Source organism: Synchiropus splendidus, chromosome 18 (assembly GCF_027744825.2).
Source record: "Synchiropus splendidus isolate RoL2022-P1 chromosome 18, RoL_Sspl_1.0, whole genome shotgun sequence".
NCBI lineage: Eukaryota > Metazoa > Chordata > Actinopteri > Syngnathiformes > Callionymidae > Synchiropus > Synchiropus splendidus.
Genome location: NC_071351.1, coordinates 224528 through 242953, shown reverse-complemented (window position 1 = coordinate 242953; position 18426 = coordinate 224528). Strand labels below are relative to the sequence as shown.

General features: G+C 55.3%; 1 protein-coding gene across 4 annotated transcripts in view; it reads right to left on the bottom strand.

The window, feature by feature from the left end:
* Positions 1-1525: 1525 nt before the first annotated feature.
* Positions 1526-18426, bottom strand: part of znf385a (zinc finger protein 385A) — a 28132-nt gene continuing 11231 nt past the window's right edge. Inside the window, exons 1-7 of one of the 4 annotated variants that reach the window (XM_053848832.1) lie at positions 14710-16213; positions 12498-12608; positions 9367-9538; positions 5099-5407; positions 4087-4271; positions 3925-4017; positions 1526-3822 (exon numbers count right to left, since the gene is read on the bottom strand). In XM_053848832.1, coding sequence (XP_053704807.1) covers positions 3574-3822; positions 3925-4017; positions 4087-4271; positions 5099-5407; positions 9367-9538; positions 12498-12608; positions 14710-14841 — 1251 coding nt within the window. In that variant the 5' untranslated portion in view covers positions 14842-16213 and the 3' untranslated portion in view covers positions 1526-3573. The other 3 variants (XM_053848830.1, XM_053848831.1, XM_053848833.1) reach the window with 3 other exon arrangements.

Below are 18426 nucleotides of genomic sequence, written 5' to 3'. Positions count from 1 at the left end.
ACTGCATGTTTTAGTCTCCACTCAGCGCCAGCTCTTTCATCTGGCTTCTGCTTTCTAATTTAAAAATGTAGAGGGCGAGCGACGCATGGGATTTAGCATCAGATATAACACACACACACACACACACACACACATATATCATTGAATGAGATCAAAATGAAGGTTGACGTCATGACCAGGGCCAGTGGGAGCAAGTGTGGCCCCGGACACAAGACTGCAGTCATTGAAGATTTCAAGTCTTACACCAAAAAACAACAACACAGCAAGAAAGTGTCGAAACACAAACTCTTGAATCTGCAACTGTCCATGCACCGCAGCCCAGCGCACCCCTCCGGAACATGAGCTCAGCATTTGTCCCTGCTGCAGACCTGGAGGCACATATGTGCAAAACAGTCTTCAGCCCAAGAGGGAGCGGGTGATCTGGCCGTCCTTTTCTGAGAGACAGTTGTGCGCCTCAGCCGCCTGGGTGCCTGACTGCAGAGCTGCGTCTGAGGCTGTGTTTGACGAGAGCGCCACCCAGCGGCCAGCACAGTCAGGTTTTGCTCGTGCGCATGAGACTTGAGTTGCAACGAGGCCGACACCGCGGAGGCTGTGCGCTACAGTTGGGAGTGATGTCCCGTCCTCCTCTGTGACGCCTCAGCGTCAGAAGCACTTGACTCATCCCGAGGGCCGACTCATGACAAGTTAGAGCAAACAATCAAATAAAAGCGCCTGAGTGAGGCAGTTCAAGATGTGATGAGGGTGAGACGGGGGGCGCCGTTGAACTGCAGGGTGAAGAACGTGGGAGGGCTCCTTCATGAGCTTGGCTTCCGTCTGAACACGTGAGCCAGGGTTCTGACAGGCCAGCCAAAGAACACACCGGCGCTCCTTTTGTTTTTCATGTGTGGAACCAGCAGGTCAAAGAGAAGGTCACAAGGTGCTTTCCAAGAAGGTGTTCAGTTTTCTGAGCAGATAGATCCGCCGGTGGCACCTCCTGAGGCAGAAGATGGTGCCCAGATATCTGTGCTCCTCAACCACCTCCACTGGCTTCCCACGGATGGTGGTGGTGACAGCAGCAGCCAGCTCCCTCCGCCTGTTGGAGAAGCTCACCACCATCATCTCCTTGGTTTTGCTGAGGTTCAACTCCAGTTTGGAGCTGTCACACCATTCCACGAACCACTGCAGAACGGGGCCATGATGCTGCGACGGGCCAGACAGCAGTGACAGGAGGACCGTATCGTCAGCAGCGTGGACACTGGGGTGAGCCAGTGGAGGTGGAGCGGAGCACGGAGAGGATGTTGTTGACTTGAACCTTCTGGGTCCTGTTGGTCAGGATCCGCGGGATCAGCTGGTCATCCAGGTGGAAGTGGACGCTCAGCTTGGCGGCCAGGAGGTGAGGCTGCAGCGTGTTGAAGGCCCATGAGAAGTCAGCCGGGCGGAGGAGTCAGGAAGCTCTGGGTGTTTGTGGAGCAGGTCCATGGTGAAGACCTTTGCGTCAGGGGGTCTGTGACTCTGATGATGTGCTGTTCAGTGCCCACCACTAGAGGTCAGTGAAGCGCGCCTGGTCGTGCCCTTCAATGAGAAGCCACAGGGATTTCGCTTGGTTTTATTGACATTTATTTCTTCCATTCGCAGTCTTCTCCAGGAACAGCATTGTGAACCATGAAGTGTTTTGTTTTTTCTTTTAAATGACATTGATAATGTTCACGTACATCTTATTGCAGTCAACAAGAACAGCCAGGATGTGCCGGGTATTGCTACGGTTCACCCCACAAACTCTTTGTACCCCGGCACGGAAATTGAAAAATAACTTTATTGGCAAGACGAAATAACCTGTCCGCCTCTCCAGAGGCTGAGGGTAGAATAAGGCTAAAGGCCTGTGGCCCAAACACAGCTAGCATGACTCCTGGGACCCTCACGTGGGCCTCCTGTGTGTGTGTGTGTGTGTGTGTGTCTGGGAAGAACCACAGTGAGTGAGGACGACGGCTGCTGACGGCACCACATCAGGTCGGGAGGTGGATGGACCCACACCCAAGTCTCCAACACACAGCTCCATCCTTGAGTCAGGCCACTTGAAATCCGCCCCCTGTCAGGAAGACGCGGGCGACACACACCAACACAGAACCAAAGAACAGCACAGAAACAAGGAACGCACGCTGGTGAGAAGGTCGGCCGACAGTCGCTCCGCCGGAACACAAAGAGACGGACCGGACTGAACCCTGATCCCCAAAATGACATTGCTTTAATGGTTCAGCCCACGCATCGTCCTCGACCCTCTGCTGAGAGGACTGGAAGCAGCCCACCCCCCGGCACCGGCTGGGCGAGCAAGAACATGAGGTACTGAGGACCGGGGCCCGGTGAGAGGGAGGCCCTGGAAGAAGTGTGGACTGAGCTCTCCTTCAACTCCCCATGGAAGAACAGAAAAGTGCAGACCACATGAGGGCGCTGTGACGCCGAGCCACCTGCACACGGAGTACTCGAAAGAAACCGAAGACATTTTAGCGAGTTGCGTCTCCGTGAGAGGAGACGCCGGACGTCCGTTCAAAGTGACTGTTTCAAGTTGCGAGCGAGTTGGTTCTGCTGCTGGTCCAGGTCCACTTCTCAGTGTCCGCGTCAAACAAAGTGCTCACCAGACTTGGTGGAGGAAAACAAATCCTGGTGTGTTACATGGCTTTCAGTTGAGGAAGAGGAAGTGACTGACGACGACTCGTCCCTGTTTCTCTCCCAACACTGCTGTCTGTCTTCAGCCGCCCTGAGCTCCTCCAGGACGACACATCCGGGTGCTCGAAGTCCAACTCCCGTCTGCCCGCTCCACGTGAACGATAGCAGGAGCCGGGACTGAAGCCAGTCTGTGTTGAGGTTCTGCTGACTCATCACATCTGCCGAACTGAGCTCGTGAAATCCCATGAGCCCCAGGACCTGTGACGTCCACGAGGAGAGCGTTTCATGGGGAAGTGCGCTGAAGAAGCGCCGCCACCCTCAGGAGTGACGGCCCAGCTCCACCTCATGATTTAACTTTGACCTTTCAACCCGCCAGCTGGACGTGTATCTCTCCTTCACCGGCAGCTACAGACCCGCCGCCTCCTTTGATGGTGATGGAGGCGGGCACGCTCGCCTCAGGCGTTGTCCCCATGTGTCTGCTCGCCGCCCACCTGTTCACCCAGCCACGTTGGCGCTGGCCTCACCTCTCGGGGACTGATGAGAGAACACCATCCCCCCAGGTCTTTGTGTTGTGCCAGCAGCCTCCATCTTGTTCCTGTCAGCAGAAGTTCCAGCAAGAACTTCCACCGCTGGCCACGTCTGTCACGGAGGTGGGGAACGCAGCGTGGCGGCGGAGCGGCTTGTGCCCACGTTGGGTTGGAGATTCAGGATGAGAGGAAGATCGATCCACGCTGACAGGAGGAGAAAAGCACGCTGGCTGAGAAGGTTCTGCCGAGGCCCCCCTTGAGACAATGCATAAAGATCCTCCACCCGCGACCTGGTCTGGAGATGGAGGGAGAGTCTCATGTAAAGGGACAAACGACACGCACATATTCTACTGGTCTCAGTCTTCAGATGCCAACGTTTGCTTCACAGTGTGCTTCTGCAGCAGTGTCAGTATGGGGAGAAGAGGATGGGACCATGTGTGGTGCGGATGGGCCCGGGGGCAGGCCTCAGGATGGCGTGGCTGAGGGGGGGCCCCGTCAGCAGGTGCGGGTGCGGGTGGTGCGCTGGAGCTGCAGCCCGCAGGGCCAGCTGGTTGGAGGACGCTGCGGCCGCCATCGCCGCGGCGACGGCCAGCGGGCTGGGCAGCAGGCCGGCGCCCAGAGCTTTGGTCAGGTCCTTGGAGAAGGTCAAGGTGGACTACAAGAGAGCGGAGACAGGGTTGGAACCAGAAGGAGAGCCGGGAGTTCAGATCCAGAGAGGACTGGCTTCAAGGCAGGCAGCACCTGATGTCAGACTTACCGCCAGGTCGGCGCTTCTGTGCTTCTTGTGTCTGCTCAGGAGGGGGTTGGGTTTTCCCGCCACGCCATCCCGGTGCCTGCGACTTGATATGTGCTGGAGGACAAGGGCCAAACATGAGCTGGGCGCAGAAGGTCACCCCACACCACAAGACTGCTGCCCCACCTGTTTGAGTTGCTGCTCAGAGTTGACCCGCACGTTGCAGATCTCACAGTGGAAGGTTCTTTCCTGAGTGTTGGGGTCCAGTGGGCCCCCTCCCTGCTCCCCGCTGGGTTTGGGGCCCAGTCGGGGGTAAGCCTTGATGGGGCCGAGTCCGCTCCGGGCCTCCAGGATGGTCTTGTGTTTGGTCCCTGCACACACACGCACGCACACACACGCAGGCGTCAGCGACGTGGTTCCACCCGTTCAGAGACCCAGTGCGTTTGACATGTTTCGCTTTGATATCATATGCAGAGTGACTCATGCGGCCAGTTTGACTGAGACGAGCCACATGAAGCGATACTCCTGACTGAGCTTGTGCCGGTCCAGGACCTTGAGTCTGGCGCCCAGAGTGCTCTCTGTCTGAAAGGCGCCTTCACGTCATCGGGACACTCGGGCCAGTGCGTTGTTGTTGTAGTTCCCCTGCTGACCAGCAGAGGTCAGCCCTTCGCTTCCTGCGTGGCAGGATAACGGTCGATGGGCAGCTGTCAGTCAGGATGACGACGTCACCATCTGGAAAGCGAGCTTCCGTCCTCCACACCATCATTGACAGATGATGGACCTGAACAAATGGAGGCAAGACCAGGAGCGCAAGCAGCTCTGTGGGACGCGTTTGAGTCACAGACAGAAGAGCTGGCTGTGAGCGGTTTGTCCCGCAGGGGCCCGTCTGCTGCTCTGGTGACGCTGTGACTCAACCTTGACTCCTTCTGCTGGAAGCCAAGGGCGGCGAGTGAGGACTTGAGGTCCAGACCAGCCCGCCTCGTGTCAGTGGAAGCCTGCTCCTCACCAGCGGGAGGCATTGCGTAACCAAGCCGGGGCGCCACGCCGCTCGCGTCTGAGCCGCACATGCTGCTGATTCTGGAAGCCTCTCGCATGCACAGCTCGCCTCCTGACACAGATTCAAACTGATGGATTTCATCTGCCGACCCGGGGAGCCGAGTGTTGTGTTGCAGAGGTGCGCGCTTCTGTGTGTACCCACCTTTGTTATGGGCCTCCAGCTGGGACAAGGAGTTGACGGCCACCTTGCACAGCGAGCAGTACAGCAGCTTCTTGGCTTTGTCCTCCTCAGTCTCGGCGGTAGAGGAGCCACTGGAGGCTGCTGGAGGGGCATTGCTTCCTGACTGTTCGGAGCTGCCGCCGCCCGGAGAGGCGGGTGCTGGGGGGACCACTGTGGACAACACGGAGGGAGCGGGCGAGTCCATGGGTGGGGTGGGCGGCGTGGTCAGAGATGGGAGGGGCCCCGGGGCCAGCAGCGTGTCGTTCAACTGTGACAGAGGGGGCAGATCATCTGCAGAGGAAAACGGAGAGAATGAATGTTCAATACAATGTGGAAAAGGAGAAACAGATTTCAGCCGTCAGGGAGGAGCCAGAAGCAGAACTTTGCACAGATGCTGACAGCAGATGTGCTGACCGTCCACTCGCCATCAATGAAAGAACAGCAAGATAAAAGCCGAACCACAGGCTCTGAACGTCAGTCAGCTCAACACAAGCCAGAAGGTCTGCTCCTCGGGCTCCTTACACTCGGCGCTTCCGTGGTGGAGCCGCCTTTCGTTTGCTTCTGCCAGTGAAAGGTCGGGCTGCCACGAGTTGACGTGTGGACGGTTTGAACTGGTGTGGTGTGGGCTGCTCCCGGGCCGGAGCTTCTCTCCAGGCACCTGCTGCTGCTGCTCCGGCCTCTTTTGGCCCAAACGTCCACGCTCCCCCAGCCCCCTCGCTCTCTCTCTCTGTGCGTGTGCAACATGCTCCGACATATAAACACACATGTTCCCGATTAGCCGCTCGCGCACAACTCTGGTATTCGCCAACAGAGGGAGTGTCTGAATCAGACATTTGGGTGGGGAACCCCCGGCCCGCCCATGACCTCCTCTGCAGACCTTGCTCTTCACTTTCATCCACAGTTTCCCACTTTCAAGGTCCAGATCTGAAGAAACGTTCTTCGACATCTCAACCGGACAGTGATGTAATAAAGTGATCAGCGTTTCCACTCCTCTTTCTGGGCCAAAATAAAATTCCAGTCTTCCTCTGCTGCGGAGCCAAACAGATGTTGCTCGCGAGGCGAGTGGATTTTGCTCACACTGGGCTGGCACAGCGGCTCGCGCTCGGAGCAGCTGCTGAAACCAGAGCGCTTGGACCCGGCGACACGTGGCACTGAGTAGTGACACCTGCCGGACATGAAAGGTCCCTGCAGGCCACCCACTGGGCTGACGCTCACTTGACATGAACGTGAAGAGGAGGTGACTGAGGATCCTTGAGGACTTGTTTTTACAAATTGTATTTAAAAAAAAGTTTTTTTTCCAGTGTTTTTCAATGATCTAAGCGCAATGATAGCTTGACATTGATTTGAATTGGAGTGGAAGAAGACTGAAATACATGACACACCAAGACATTGACAAGGAGCCGTGACATCACATTGTTTCAGCAGTTGCGCTTCCTCAGAAACGCGGTGGCGTGACTGTCTTAAAGCAGTAGGCGCACCCATATTGTGGGACCCCTCCCTCGCACTGACCGTGCTCACTAGCATGAGCCATTTTGGAATGTTTGAGCTCTGCTCAAGACCCGCCGCAGTTCCTGCAGCTAGTCCCCTCAGACTGTGGCGACGACCGGGTCAGCAATGGGACGATAACTGGATCCAGATGTCGTAGTGGTCCAGTGTTGCAGCAGCGCGGCCCATGATCCTCCTCAGGATATTAAAGCTATGTGCGATACGCAGCTGGAGAGGGAGCGCTCCACCAGAGCGGCTGTCTGAGAGGCAGCAAAGTTCTGGCCAAACGTCCGGCCCGTTGTTGGCATTGTGTGGCTGAAGCACGTGACTCTTGCCTCTGGAGTCCTGTCGGCTGCTGCGATCTGGAGCGTTTACAGGAGGAAGAGCTCGCGGCAACAGCTGCAGCTTCCTCCTCAAGACTCTCAATATCTCTCTTGTACAAGTCTGTCGCTCATGTATCAGGGCAGTATCAAGACGAGCCAACTTCTGATTCCAACTCAGAAAAGTGAGACCGTGGCGGGGCGCTCTCCTGACTGTGCTGCTGAGCAGGTCAGTGTAGCGCCCAGCCTTGAAAGATTCATGGGCCGCGAGACTCAGCCAAACCTCATTCATAATGCAGACGGGCTTCTCCTCTCATCCAGTCTGGCCCGGATCCCAACTCTGAGTCACAGAAACATGAGGGCTGTTTTCCTCAGAAATGCTGTGTTTTCCTGACCTCAGGCTGCAAACATTTCCTCGGGAAATTTCATTTACTGTTCGGCAGGGAGTAAAACCGAAATGACGACAACCACAAGGGTCAGCTGGCACTCGTGCAACACACCTGTCTTAGTGAGGACTGTCATGGACAGAACCCTCTCCCCAGCCTCTCACCCAAAAACTAGCCATCTAAAACATAACCTTTACGCTGCGACAAACCACAACCCCAACATAACAACCCACTGATTTCATACTTTAACCCTCGAATGAGGCTTAACAAAGGGAAAAACGTCCATTAAAAATCCATCCAGGTTCTCAGACAAATGGAAACAGGAGAACACACACAGAAACCGAGAGCCATGGGTGCAGTTGGCCCCTTGTGTCTCAAGGGAGGGGGTGGTGTCACGGCGGGGCGAGAGGAGAGGGCGTGTCCAGCAGCAAACCGTCTGAGCCACCCACATTCCAGGCCAAGAGCCCATCTCTAATCCCGACACGCTAAAAGGCCAGCGAGCCCACACCACAGATACATAAAACCCCACCACCCGCCAGGTGGGTGAGCCATGAAAGAGGCTTAGACGGATGACCTTTGCTGTTTGAGACTGCCGTCTTTATGACCACCACCGCAGCTGGGTGCATCTGATCGTTGGATGAGAGGCGATCAGAGCTAAGCTGCAGCAACGCTGCATCCCACCCAACATCCCTCCAACTCTCCGTGACTCCGGCGTCACTATAAAAAGACCCGTAAAGTCACTGCCTCTGCGCAGGTCAGTCCGGGGTCGTGACAGTCCTGTCATCGCCTGGAAAGAGAAGACCTGTTGCTGAGAGTGAACTGGACTGCAAGTTCATTTAAATAGGATTTTTTCACATTTGATCTCATCACAAGAAAAACCTGAATCCAGTTGTTGTTTCCACTTGGCTTTGCTTGAAATGTCCCCGGAACAGGGCAGTGCGGGTCGGCCTGGTGTTTCAGACTTGACTCTGAGGGAGAGCTGCAGTGCAGGGAGCAAGAAGAAGCGCAGCCTCCTTCCTCCACAACAGACTCAGCCGGAAGTGAAGTGAAAGGACGATGTGCTCGCCATGAGTGGTCAACACAACCAAGTGTGACTGAGGAAAAACTGAGCTCATCACGCCCAGGATTATTGTCGGATCCAAAGCGGCTCAGACTGGCACGGTCGCTCAAAACCACCTTCATCAGAGGTGATCCCTCGCAGGGACATCCAGTCATCTGCACCACAGTCACGGAGGATGGAGAGAAAATCTTCAGCGTTGTGTGTCCAGAGTGGTCTGGATGTGGCGCCTGTGCTTTCCTGAGTGACTGTGTCCCTGTGGAGACTGGTTCACTCCATGGTGCTGCCTGACTCCAGAGTGTTACACTGCGTGTGACATGTTCGCTCAGGTCACGCGTAAAGACGGCGTGTCACTGGCTCGCGTGCTGTGTTTTGGTTCCTGCACATCCAGTGTTGGAGCCTATGTTGCGGTGACAGATGTGTCAGAGGTGTGAGGATGCTAACGTTAGCCTGGATGCTAGCCCACTGTTGTTTGTTCAGGAGAAATCCAAACCTACTGTTGAACACCCATGTTGTATTGTTCATGTTGTGGGACACGGTGGAGCATGTGGCTGGCTGACGTGTGACACCAGAGAAAGGGAAGAGTGGTCCTGGCTACTAACATGCCCCTGTTGTCCTGTCCAACATTGTCAAGTCCTGTGGTCTCCTGGACATCTCTCCACACTTCATCTTCCCACTTGGTTTCAAGTCAGCTCCGGAGCTCCCTGGGTTTGAAGGGGTCATGTGATCAAGTGGTGAACGGCCAGTGAGGAGACACGCCACACTGAGCCCAGTGTCGGGGGAGAGATGGGACACAGCCTTCTAAACCTTCTATTCTAAAGTCATCAGGACTAATGTACCAGGCCAGATGGCTCAGAACAAAAACCAGAACCAAATAAAGCTATTGTCCTCTGAGATCATCTGTGTTATTTCCACAATTTTACATCTCATTTCCTCTCATCCCAGAAAAACATGGCACTGATTGTTTGTCTGACCAGCGAAAGCTCTTCCCTGCCGTCTCACCTTTGCTGGGTTCACAGTCAGAACCAGAACCAGGAGCAGCAGGAGGGGACGGCGAGGCGGCGGGGGTGACCGTCGGAGGCCTGTCCCCCTCCTGCGGGCGACTCTTGGACGTCTCCATGCCTTTCACTCGCCGGGCGTGACGGTTCCCTTTGTAGTGGGCTTCAGCCTGACTCTGAGGAGGAGTGGCAGAGGAGACATGTTTACAGCACGCCGCGCTCACACACGTTGCTCTCATCACATCTTACATATCTCGGGAGAGCGGCGCCACAGACAGCCGGGAGCTTACTCTGGACGGATCAATGGATCACGCCAATGGGACTCATTCTTCCAGAAAGAAGCGTCCCCCTATATTTAAATAATGACCCCTCCGCTGTGACAGGCGCCGCTAACCTAGCGTCCCGCCGGAAGGTTCTCCTCTCCTCAGTCAGATTTGAGGAGTTCCCCATCTATGGCGGGAAGCTGCTCATTCAAACCAGCAGAGCTCCGACTTTATCTGGCTCCAGCCTTCCTCAGTCATTGAGCCTGGACGACATGCAGACAGGAGGTAAACTGAGGATCAGGGCTGGCTCAACCACACATGACCGCTAAGCCTTTGTCACACATGCCGTGGCCGTGTGCGCCGCGCTCCTCAGGAGACCCTTTTCCTCCGTCAGCAAACCTCCACAGTCTGCTGTGATCGTGACGCTCCACCAGAAGGCTCATGAGGCAAAATGCATTCCACATTCCTTCTGGCAAGTATGGAGGCCATTTATCGCAGTGTTTGTTGAGGAGTAAACAACAGTGGCCAGTGGCTAACTGCTGGGTGAGTGACTGGCCAAACATCCGTGTGTGGCGTGAGTCTTTCTTTCGGCTTCTTTCCTCCCGCCTCGCTGCTGCTGATCATCCAGGACCTCTGGTGCATCTCCATGTGGTGGAGCAGTGTAGCCCTCCGCCAGACTGTGAGGGACGAGGGCACCGGCCTGCACCGGTTGTCAGGTGCGTCTCATGCCGAGGACAAGCCCCAAATGTCACTGACAACCTGCGTAACGTCAGGTCTCACTGAATTACAGCTTCAGTGTTTCTCTTCGGCATGAGGGCCCCTCACAACAGTCACAGTTTATAATGTGGCCCTTCGGGAACCTGAAGTGACAAACCCACTCCAGGGTCCAGCAGGAATCTGTGCTTTGAAACATTTGGACAAATGGTGTGGTGGTACGGAGGTCATGTGATGCACTGACGGTGCTGGTTGCTTCCATCACAGCAGTGAGCTTGCGACCGTCCGTCACCAGCAGACGGCGCGTGTTTATCAGAGAGGAGGAGAAAATGAGGAAGGATATCAGGGACGGGGATCCGCTCGTCCTTGCCGCAGTGGTGAGGTGACGGTCAACGCAGCGCAGCTCAGTGTGACGTCATGAATGCAGCAGCGTGGAGGTTGTTCTGCATGAATACTATTGGCTCCATCCCTCCCCCCCCCACTTTATTCCCCTCCAAATCTCCTCTCTGCCTTCTTCCCAAGATGCACTGGGGCTGTCGGAGCTGACGCTAATCTATCTGCCCTTGACAAATGCATCCTATAATAAGTAGCAGCAGGCCATTTTAGCTATTTCCACACTGTAAAGAATGCAGCGCTGGGTGAGGGAGTGGGGGAAGGGGCGGCCATCAGATGAATGGTGCCACGTGAGGACCTCGATGTCATGTTCAAGGTGGTGCTGCTGCAGAACCTTCCCTCTCGACAGACATGAGAAGCCAACTAGGACCCCCACTTGCCCCCCCTCTCTTGCTGACGGTTCCCAACGGAGGCTCATCTTCAGCTTCCAAAAGACCAAGGACCGGTTTGCTCCTCTCCAGCCATGGCTCTTCTCAAGTTCTCGACACGAGCCTGGCCATCCACCTGAGACTCAGGGTGGCGCGACGGCCTTTCTGCTTTCACTACTTGCATGTAGAGCCAGGACAGTCCGCCCTGGACTCAGGGTTGACCACTGCAGAAGGCGAATTTTCGGGATTGCCGATGACTGACGCACGAGCCGAGTCTGAGCTCCGTGTTCCCTGCTGAAATCTCTCCACAGTCAGCTGCTCTGGGAGACGTTCTTGTGTGCAGTGAGCTCGCAGAGCTGCAAAAATGAAGCCATTTAGCATGCGAACGCTCAGCAGAATGCACCCGCAGACAAAAACGGAGACGTGCGGTATCGAGGAGTCAGTTGGAACCAAAGCAGACGTAAATAGAGTGGAGCGGCGGTGTTCGATGACCAAACGTAAAAGGAGCGCGAGGCTGAGAGACGCTCGAGCGAGGCATCGCAGCATGTGAACGTTTCCCTTCCCAAACACAGTGTGTGTCCTCCTCTCCGAGGTTGGACTTCAGACGTCTGTCCTACGTTACCTGTTTATTTACGCTCCAAGAGCAAGTACATACTGTTTGGATTTAAGGGTTTCATAAATGTCAAATCCTGACATTGTTGCTAATTGTTGTCCCGACTTCCTTCTGACCCACGACCTCTAACACTCTTCTCTAATTAATGCAGATCAACCCTAATGGTGAAAAAAAACTGCAAACTCAGCTCAGGTATCGGGTCGGCGGAATATGGGTATCGGCAGATGTATCGGGTCGGAAGTAAAACATGTGGCTCGGTGCACCCCTCTCCTCTCCTCTCCCTCCTGACCGCACCAGCACCGGGGCTGGAGCTCCGCCCTCTGCGTGTGTGCGTGCGTGCGTGCGTGCGTGCACGTGTGTGTGTCTGTCAGTGACAGCTCTGAGAAGCATCCAATACTGAGATGACTTTTAATGCTGCGTCTGATCACAGCAAATCCATGACCAGATCTCAGGAATGTTTGTTGACAAACGTAAACACACTCCACAACTGTGCGTCATGGTGAACATCGTGGGTTTTCTTTATCTGTGAGTAATGTTGAATTGAAAACCTCAATACGGACCAGGAGACTGAGCGCCAGTCCAGGCTCAGTGCGCCATGATGGTGCGATACTTCACTCTGGTATCGGCCCAGTATCGGTCGACACCTCAAGGATTCGGCATCGGGCCCATAAGAGGCGGATTGGTGCATCCCGAGTTATTAGGAGAACCAAGACATCTGCCAAGACAAAGTCTCAACATCCACTTCCGGGCCCTGCAGTGGTACAGGCGGAGGGAGAAGCTCTACCTCTGAGTTGAAGCGGATCTGGCAGACGTTGCAGGAGATGACCGGCCGCTTGGTCTTGATGAGTGGAACTCCGAAGGTGTGGTTGATCACGGCCTTCTGGACCGGGTCCATCTGAAACAGGGAGACGGACTAAGACTCTGGCTGAGCACAAGTCTTGGTGAACTTCAAACTCTTGGAAACAACAGTTTACAAGATGGTGGGTTAGTACAGTCTTCGATGTAAATACACCAGCGTGTGGCGCTGTCCAGGTCTTGCCTGAGACCTTTGGAACAGTCAGCACTCTTAGCCTGAGTTGTGGAGGAGAGCGAGACGCCAGCAACATCACACACAGGACGGACTTGACAAACATGCCTGAAAAAGTGTTGACTTGAACGCGTGAATCCTCCCGAGCTGAACAGAGGCGATATTTACACAGAGTGTGCTTCTGCGGTTGGGGATCTGACGATCGTGAAGATGAAGAGGTGCACATGACAGCCTGGAACTTGTCAGCTGGCTTCTCCACTGGCAACAGACGACCCAACGACGGCCGGAGACGCCGGCTCCACACTCAGTCTCTGACAGATGACTCCCGGTCCCTTTGCTGGGGACCTTGTCGTCATGACCTTGAATCTTTCCTGCAGTAGTGTCGTCTCATGGCTGGGCTCTTGTCCAACACAGAGCAGGCCACCATGGTCTCAGACCTCTGCTTGCTGCTCCTCATCCCAACAGCATGAAAGTGGAAAAGCTTGTGCCATCAAAAGTTCTTTCACCATCATGTCCAGTTTCTCACATCTCTGGGGTCTTCAGACACCCAGTACCATCTGACCCTTCCCCGAATGTCCTCTCCACGGCCTCTACTGCATCTCAGAGGGGGTTGCACGCAGCGGGACATCTGGGACGAGGAAAAAGAATGTCCAGCAAGCCGGGGCCTCTTTCTCTCTGGCTGCATTCCAATTCCCTCCCGCTTTTGACCTGGCCTTCTCAATCCATCTTCCCCTCTCTCCCGCACTTTCTCGCTCACTTGCCTTGCAGACGGAGTCCCTCATCCCCTCGCTCTCCCTCTCTGTCCCGTCCTGTCACCGGTCCTCCCCCTCCGATTCATTCTTGCTCTGTTTACTCTGTTTCTATGGAATTTCTGTCTCACATGGTGCCAGCAGTTACAGTCAGGGCCCTCCGCTGCTGAAGGCCGAACTCTGTCCCGCCATGGCGTGCTTCATTCCCTGAATACGCTGAAGGAGGCAGTCGCCACGCTGACGCTGCGAATGAAACCGTTTCAAGTCTGTAGGTGTGTGGGGGGCACCCGATGTTGAGCCACCTGATGGCTGTTCCTTCCTTTAGTCTTTGCTCTGACCTTTCCTCTCACTCCGAGTCAATCTAAGATAAGATCTAAGATCGAGGCCGTCATTCAGTGGCACTGCACTTGGGCACTAGAACGGTGGTGCAGAGTTCCTGGCCAGTGAAGGAGGGGCCCTGAGAATGAGTCGCTGGAGAGGAAGGTTTGGTCGTGCCAGGCTCGTGACCTCTGGAAGCTTTTGAGGGCTCTGTCAGTGGCTCTTTCTCTGTGGTTTCAAAGGTCACACAGAGAAACCTAGGAATATCTGTAACCTTCCTGATGGTTCCGCTGTAAATAACTGGGGTGCAGCTCGGCGTTTCAAGCAGCGGTTGTGCTGGAGCGTGCGCGCATCAAGCGCTTCAGTCCGGATCAGCTCTGATCCCGCCAGTTGATTCAGCTGTCCTGCTGCCAACAAGGCTGTCTCGCGCCCTGATCATGTGGCCTGCCACCCAAACTCATGACATCTGAGCCCAAAGCCCTCCTCTCTTTCGGACTGATGCCTCTCCATGGGGAGCTTCTCTCTCAAGGTTCTCACCCCTCAAACAACCCCACACTCTCACCTGCCGTCTGTCTGGCTTCACCACGTCTGTAACACCTCTTGTTGCCTTCTTTCTTAAATATTTAGCGGCCTGTAAGCTGAGCTGTTGGCTGTAGATGAACTGGAACTCTACTCCTTTAGAAAGCTGATGCCGGTGAAACTGCAAACCTGAGAGCATGACGTGAACCGGCTGTGCTCCCGGCCCTTTTGGCCTCGCTCCAGATGGAATCCAGTGGAGGACCCGGTCTGACATCTCCAGACCAGCACATCACACGTGGCTGCGGTTCGGTCAGTGGTCGTAATGTTCACCCACAACACCCTCATCTTTCCACCTGTTCCGTTTCCCCCTGAAGATCTCTCACCGTCTTCTCCTGGCTGTGGCTGAATGTCTGCAGCTGCATGGCGAGCGCGTGGCCGGACGAGCGCGTCTCGCTGTGAGTGACGCTCCGTGATGGACTCTCCTCACCCGTCCGGTCCTCTCTGTGCTGGTCCATCCAGACTTGAAGACCGCCTGTGGCTACCGAGGCATGGTCTGCGCCGAGTTTTGGGTCAATCCTCACTGACACATCACTCCTCGAGCTCCTTCAGCCGAATGGTCTTCTCTCTGTCTGCGTCTCCCTTCTCTCCTCCCCTTCTCACTCTCTCCCCTCCTCCTCATGCACGTTTGAGCACGCCACTCCCCTCCTCCGTGACTGTCCGGCACTCTGATGTGTGGATGTGAGCAGAGCCGTTCTTCACGACAGAACAGAGCAGGAGTCTGTAGCTGAAGGTGTTGCATGACAGACCGTCCTCTCAGGAGGAGGTGACTTCCCCGACTGCAGTGTGTGTGTGTGTGTCAGAACTAACTGCGAACTCATCCTTATCAAACGCTGGAATCATGTTAAGGTGCCATTCAAGCTGCAGAGCAGCGATGTCCTGCCAGATCTGCTGACTCAGCATCAGTATGACGTGAGGAGGAGCTGCTGTCGTGAGTGACACTTCACTTGACGTGGAGGTCCACACTGTCACCAAAAGCCCTGCTCAAACCTTCAGCTGAGGTGCTTTGGTCTGACAACAAAGTTCAACGGTGGCTCCATCTGCTGGTCGTGGACTGCTGGGAGCATCTGTCCCATGGGCGGGAGACAAACCACCGTCCCCGGCCTGTGACAGCTCGCGCTCTTCTTGACGACAGGGACTTGTTGAGGAGTGGCTCTGGCCGCCCGTCGCTCCAGCACCAGCAGTGGCTCCCTCTTTGACACGAGCTGCTGGAACCGTGGTCATTCTTATTTTACATGGCTTCGTTTGTGTTTTGTGTGTTCGTTTGTTTGTCATTCCTATTGAGTATTGAAGCTGAACACTGTCGTTAGATTTAGTCTGTTGCTTTGTGCTCACGTGCGTTCTGGCGTGACGGCATCCATGGCGAGGCAACATTTGCATTTCCGGGCCACACTGGCGTCGAGTCGAAGCCAGGGTCCAGGTGACAAGACCAGACAAGACCGCTGCTGTCGTGTTTGTGTTGGCTTTTCTGTTTCGTTTTCACGGTGAATTGGCAGAATAAGCTTCAAATGAATCAGTGGCTGGAAGCAGACTCTGGAATTGTGGAGGCAACATCTCAGACAAATGAGTCCCGTCCAGGAGTCGCTCAGTCCCGCACACGTGGACATCTGCTCGTGGAGCTGCAGCGCCGCTGCTGTGGTGGCGCTGAACTAGATAATGTCACGCGCTCATGGCTACATTCAAGAATGGCAGGTTGCAATGATTTGATGTTGATGCAACGCTGCAGACAGATGTGTGTGGCCCAGATGCTCCCTCTCACTGGATGAGTGGAGCCTTCTGTTTTCAGGGTTCAGCATGTTGCATATGCTTGTGCTCTCGCAGAACAGCCGCTGGTGTGTGAGCACTCACTGCGTTGAAGTTGTGGAAGAGGCTCATGCTGTGAGGTGGAGGAGGCGGAGCGCTCTCCATGGGGAACTGCAGGAACGGCTTCATGTCCAAGTGTGGCTGCATCACCGTGGGGGTCCGCAAGAAGGTCGGCACCGCTGCCCCCGTGCGATTAATGCCTCCTGGACAGAGAGGAGAAGACAAGGTGTTAGAGCACGTGCGGCGGTCTGCTCAGGGATTCGGTGGCCAGCTGGAGAGAGCAAATGTGTGCCGGTGCTCTCTCCCCAGCTGGATGTGAGGTTTGATGCTAACTCTGTTTCCTTCTCACTAAGAAGTGGAGGAGATTCATCTTCCTGTCTTCAGCTTCTCCTCCTGCTTCATTCCTTCATGTCTGTGCACAGTCAGGAATGTGCTGAAGGAAGAGGCCTGTGTGGCGCGACTGAAACGGTTTTCAGTCCAAACTTACATGAAGCGTGCTGCTGCGCATCAGTCTTCAGTTACAGGAGTCCTGATTCTGGAAGCACCCCCCTCCTCCCTGCCTTGCAGCGGCCTCCTGGTCCGCCTCTGTCAGGGCGACGCACCACACGACGCAGCACTTCTCAGGTTGAGCCTCGTAACATCCTCGCTCATTTGTGTGACTCTTTAGACGCCCCAAATTCTAATCCAAAAGTGTTGAGGAGCAAGCCTGTGCTGATGCCAGCTGTCTGCTCCTCTGCTGCCGAGCGCCAGAAGGTGGAGACCACGGCACCTTTCCTCCCCAGAGCCGCTTCTCAGCGGCCGTTCTCTTCCTCACAACCGAAACACTGAATATTCAAAGCAGCCACTGGTGTGAGCACTCGCGATGCCAGCAGGGTTCAGAAGCAGCGGCTGTTTCTTCCCTCCTCTGAAAGGATTCAGTCAGGTTTGGCTGCAGTTCTTTTGACCTCAGGAGGTCAGTTATGGTACTGGTCGGTGGGAGGAGCCCACCAGACGCGCGGAGGCTTCAAGTCGCAAGCTCATGAGCTGCAGTGACAGAACAATGGCATGTGTGCACGGTGGAGATAAATCAACTGCAGCTGGCCACGTTTGCGCCGCGGCGCCTGTTAATTCCCTCTCTACATCTGTGCGTGTGTGTGTGTGTGCGCTCGTCGGTCACAGAGCGTCTGCAGGAGGACGTGTGGAATCACAGCAAATGTCAGGTTTAAATGTCGGCATTCCAGCGAAACCTGGTCGGCCCGCGGAGCGGCGGGGTGCCTGGGCGCCATCCTGCCTGAGCCAGCGCCACTTCCTGTGGTCGGCACCTTTGGCACCATCCAGTTAGAGCCTGGGTAATGGGACTGAACAGCACCATCTGCTGTGATTTTAATCCTTCAAACGCTATTTAGCAGGCAAGTCATGCATTTTATATTGCGCTTCGTTCTGGTGTTAGTAAAAGCGAGGCTGAAATCAAAACTTCAATTTTAAACCGAACGAGATTGGACTGTTCTTCTCAGTGCCCCTCCCCCCCAAAATCGACACCTTCACAAAAAGAATGGCTTCAATCAAGTCCATTTCCAACCTGCTCAGGAGACACACGCTGAGTTCCGTCTGACTGCAGAAGAGAGGAGCACATGATCAGGTCGTAGAGTTGTCAAGCAACAATCAGTTTGTTGTGATGGAGGCGCGTCCTGTCACGTGCTGGCACCAAACTAAACTGGGCTGAGAAAACATTTTCACGTCGGGAGGTATTGGAGCAGGCCGTCGGCTGGACAATGGCGGCGAGAGACAAGCGCTCACAGATGTGCCAGAGATGTTGGCAGCTCCAGCCAGCCGCCGCGCCGGAGCACGTGATCGGGGAGACATGCCCCCGTCTAGTGGAGATCTGTGCCAGCTGGTCCGAGGAGCAGGGCATGGGCATGTGCGCGTGTGGACGCTGGAGGAGCTCCTGAGCTCCAAAGCTTGTGTGACCTCTAGATGGGTGGAGTGTTGCAGCTGGGCTCTCGCTCACTGCTCATCTGTCACCATGTGTCGACCCAGCTCATCTTCCCTCCCCGGATCACCTTTGGATCGGCTCGCCGCGCAGCCTTCAGAGACAGCCAATTCATCTCATCGGCAGGCAGCAGGGGGACGAGCGGTATTGCGCTCCTGTCCACAGGGACACACAGCGAGACCCACTTGTCTCAGGAGAGCACAACCTCCAGATGAGTGAACAGCTTCTGATGCCTCTTCGCTGCTGGAGGTCGTTCAGACGGCTTCAATGT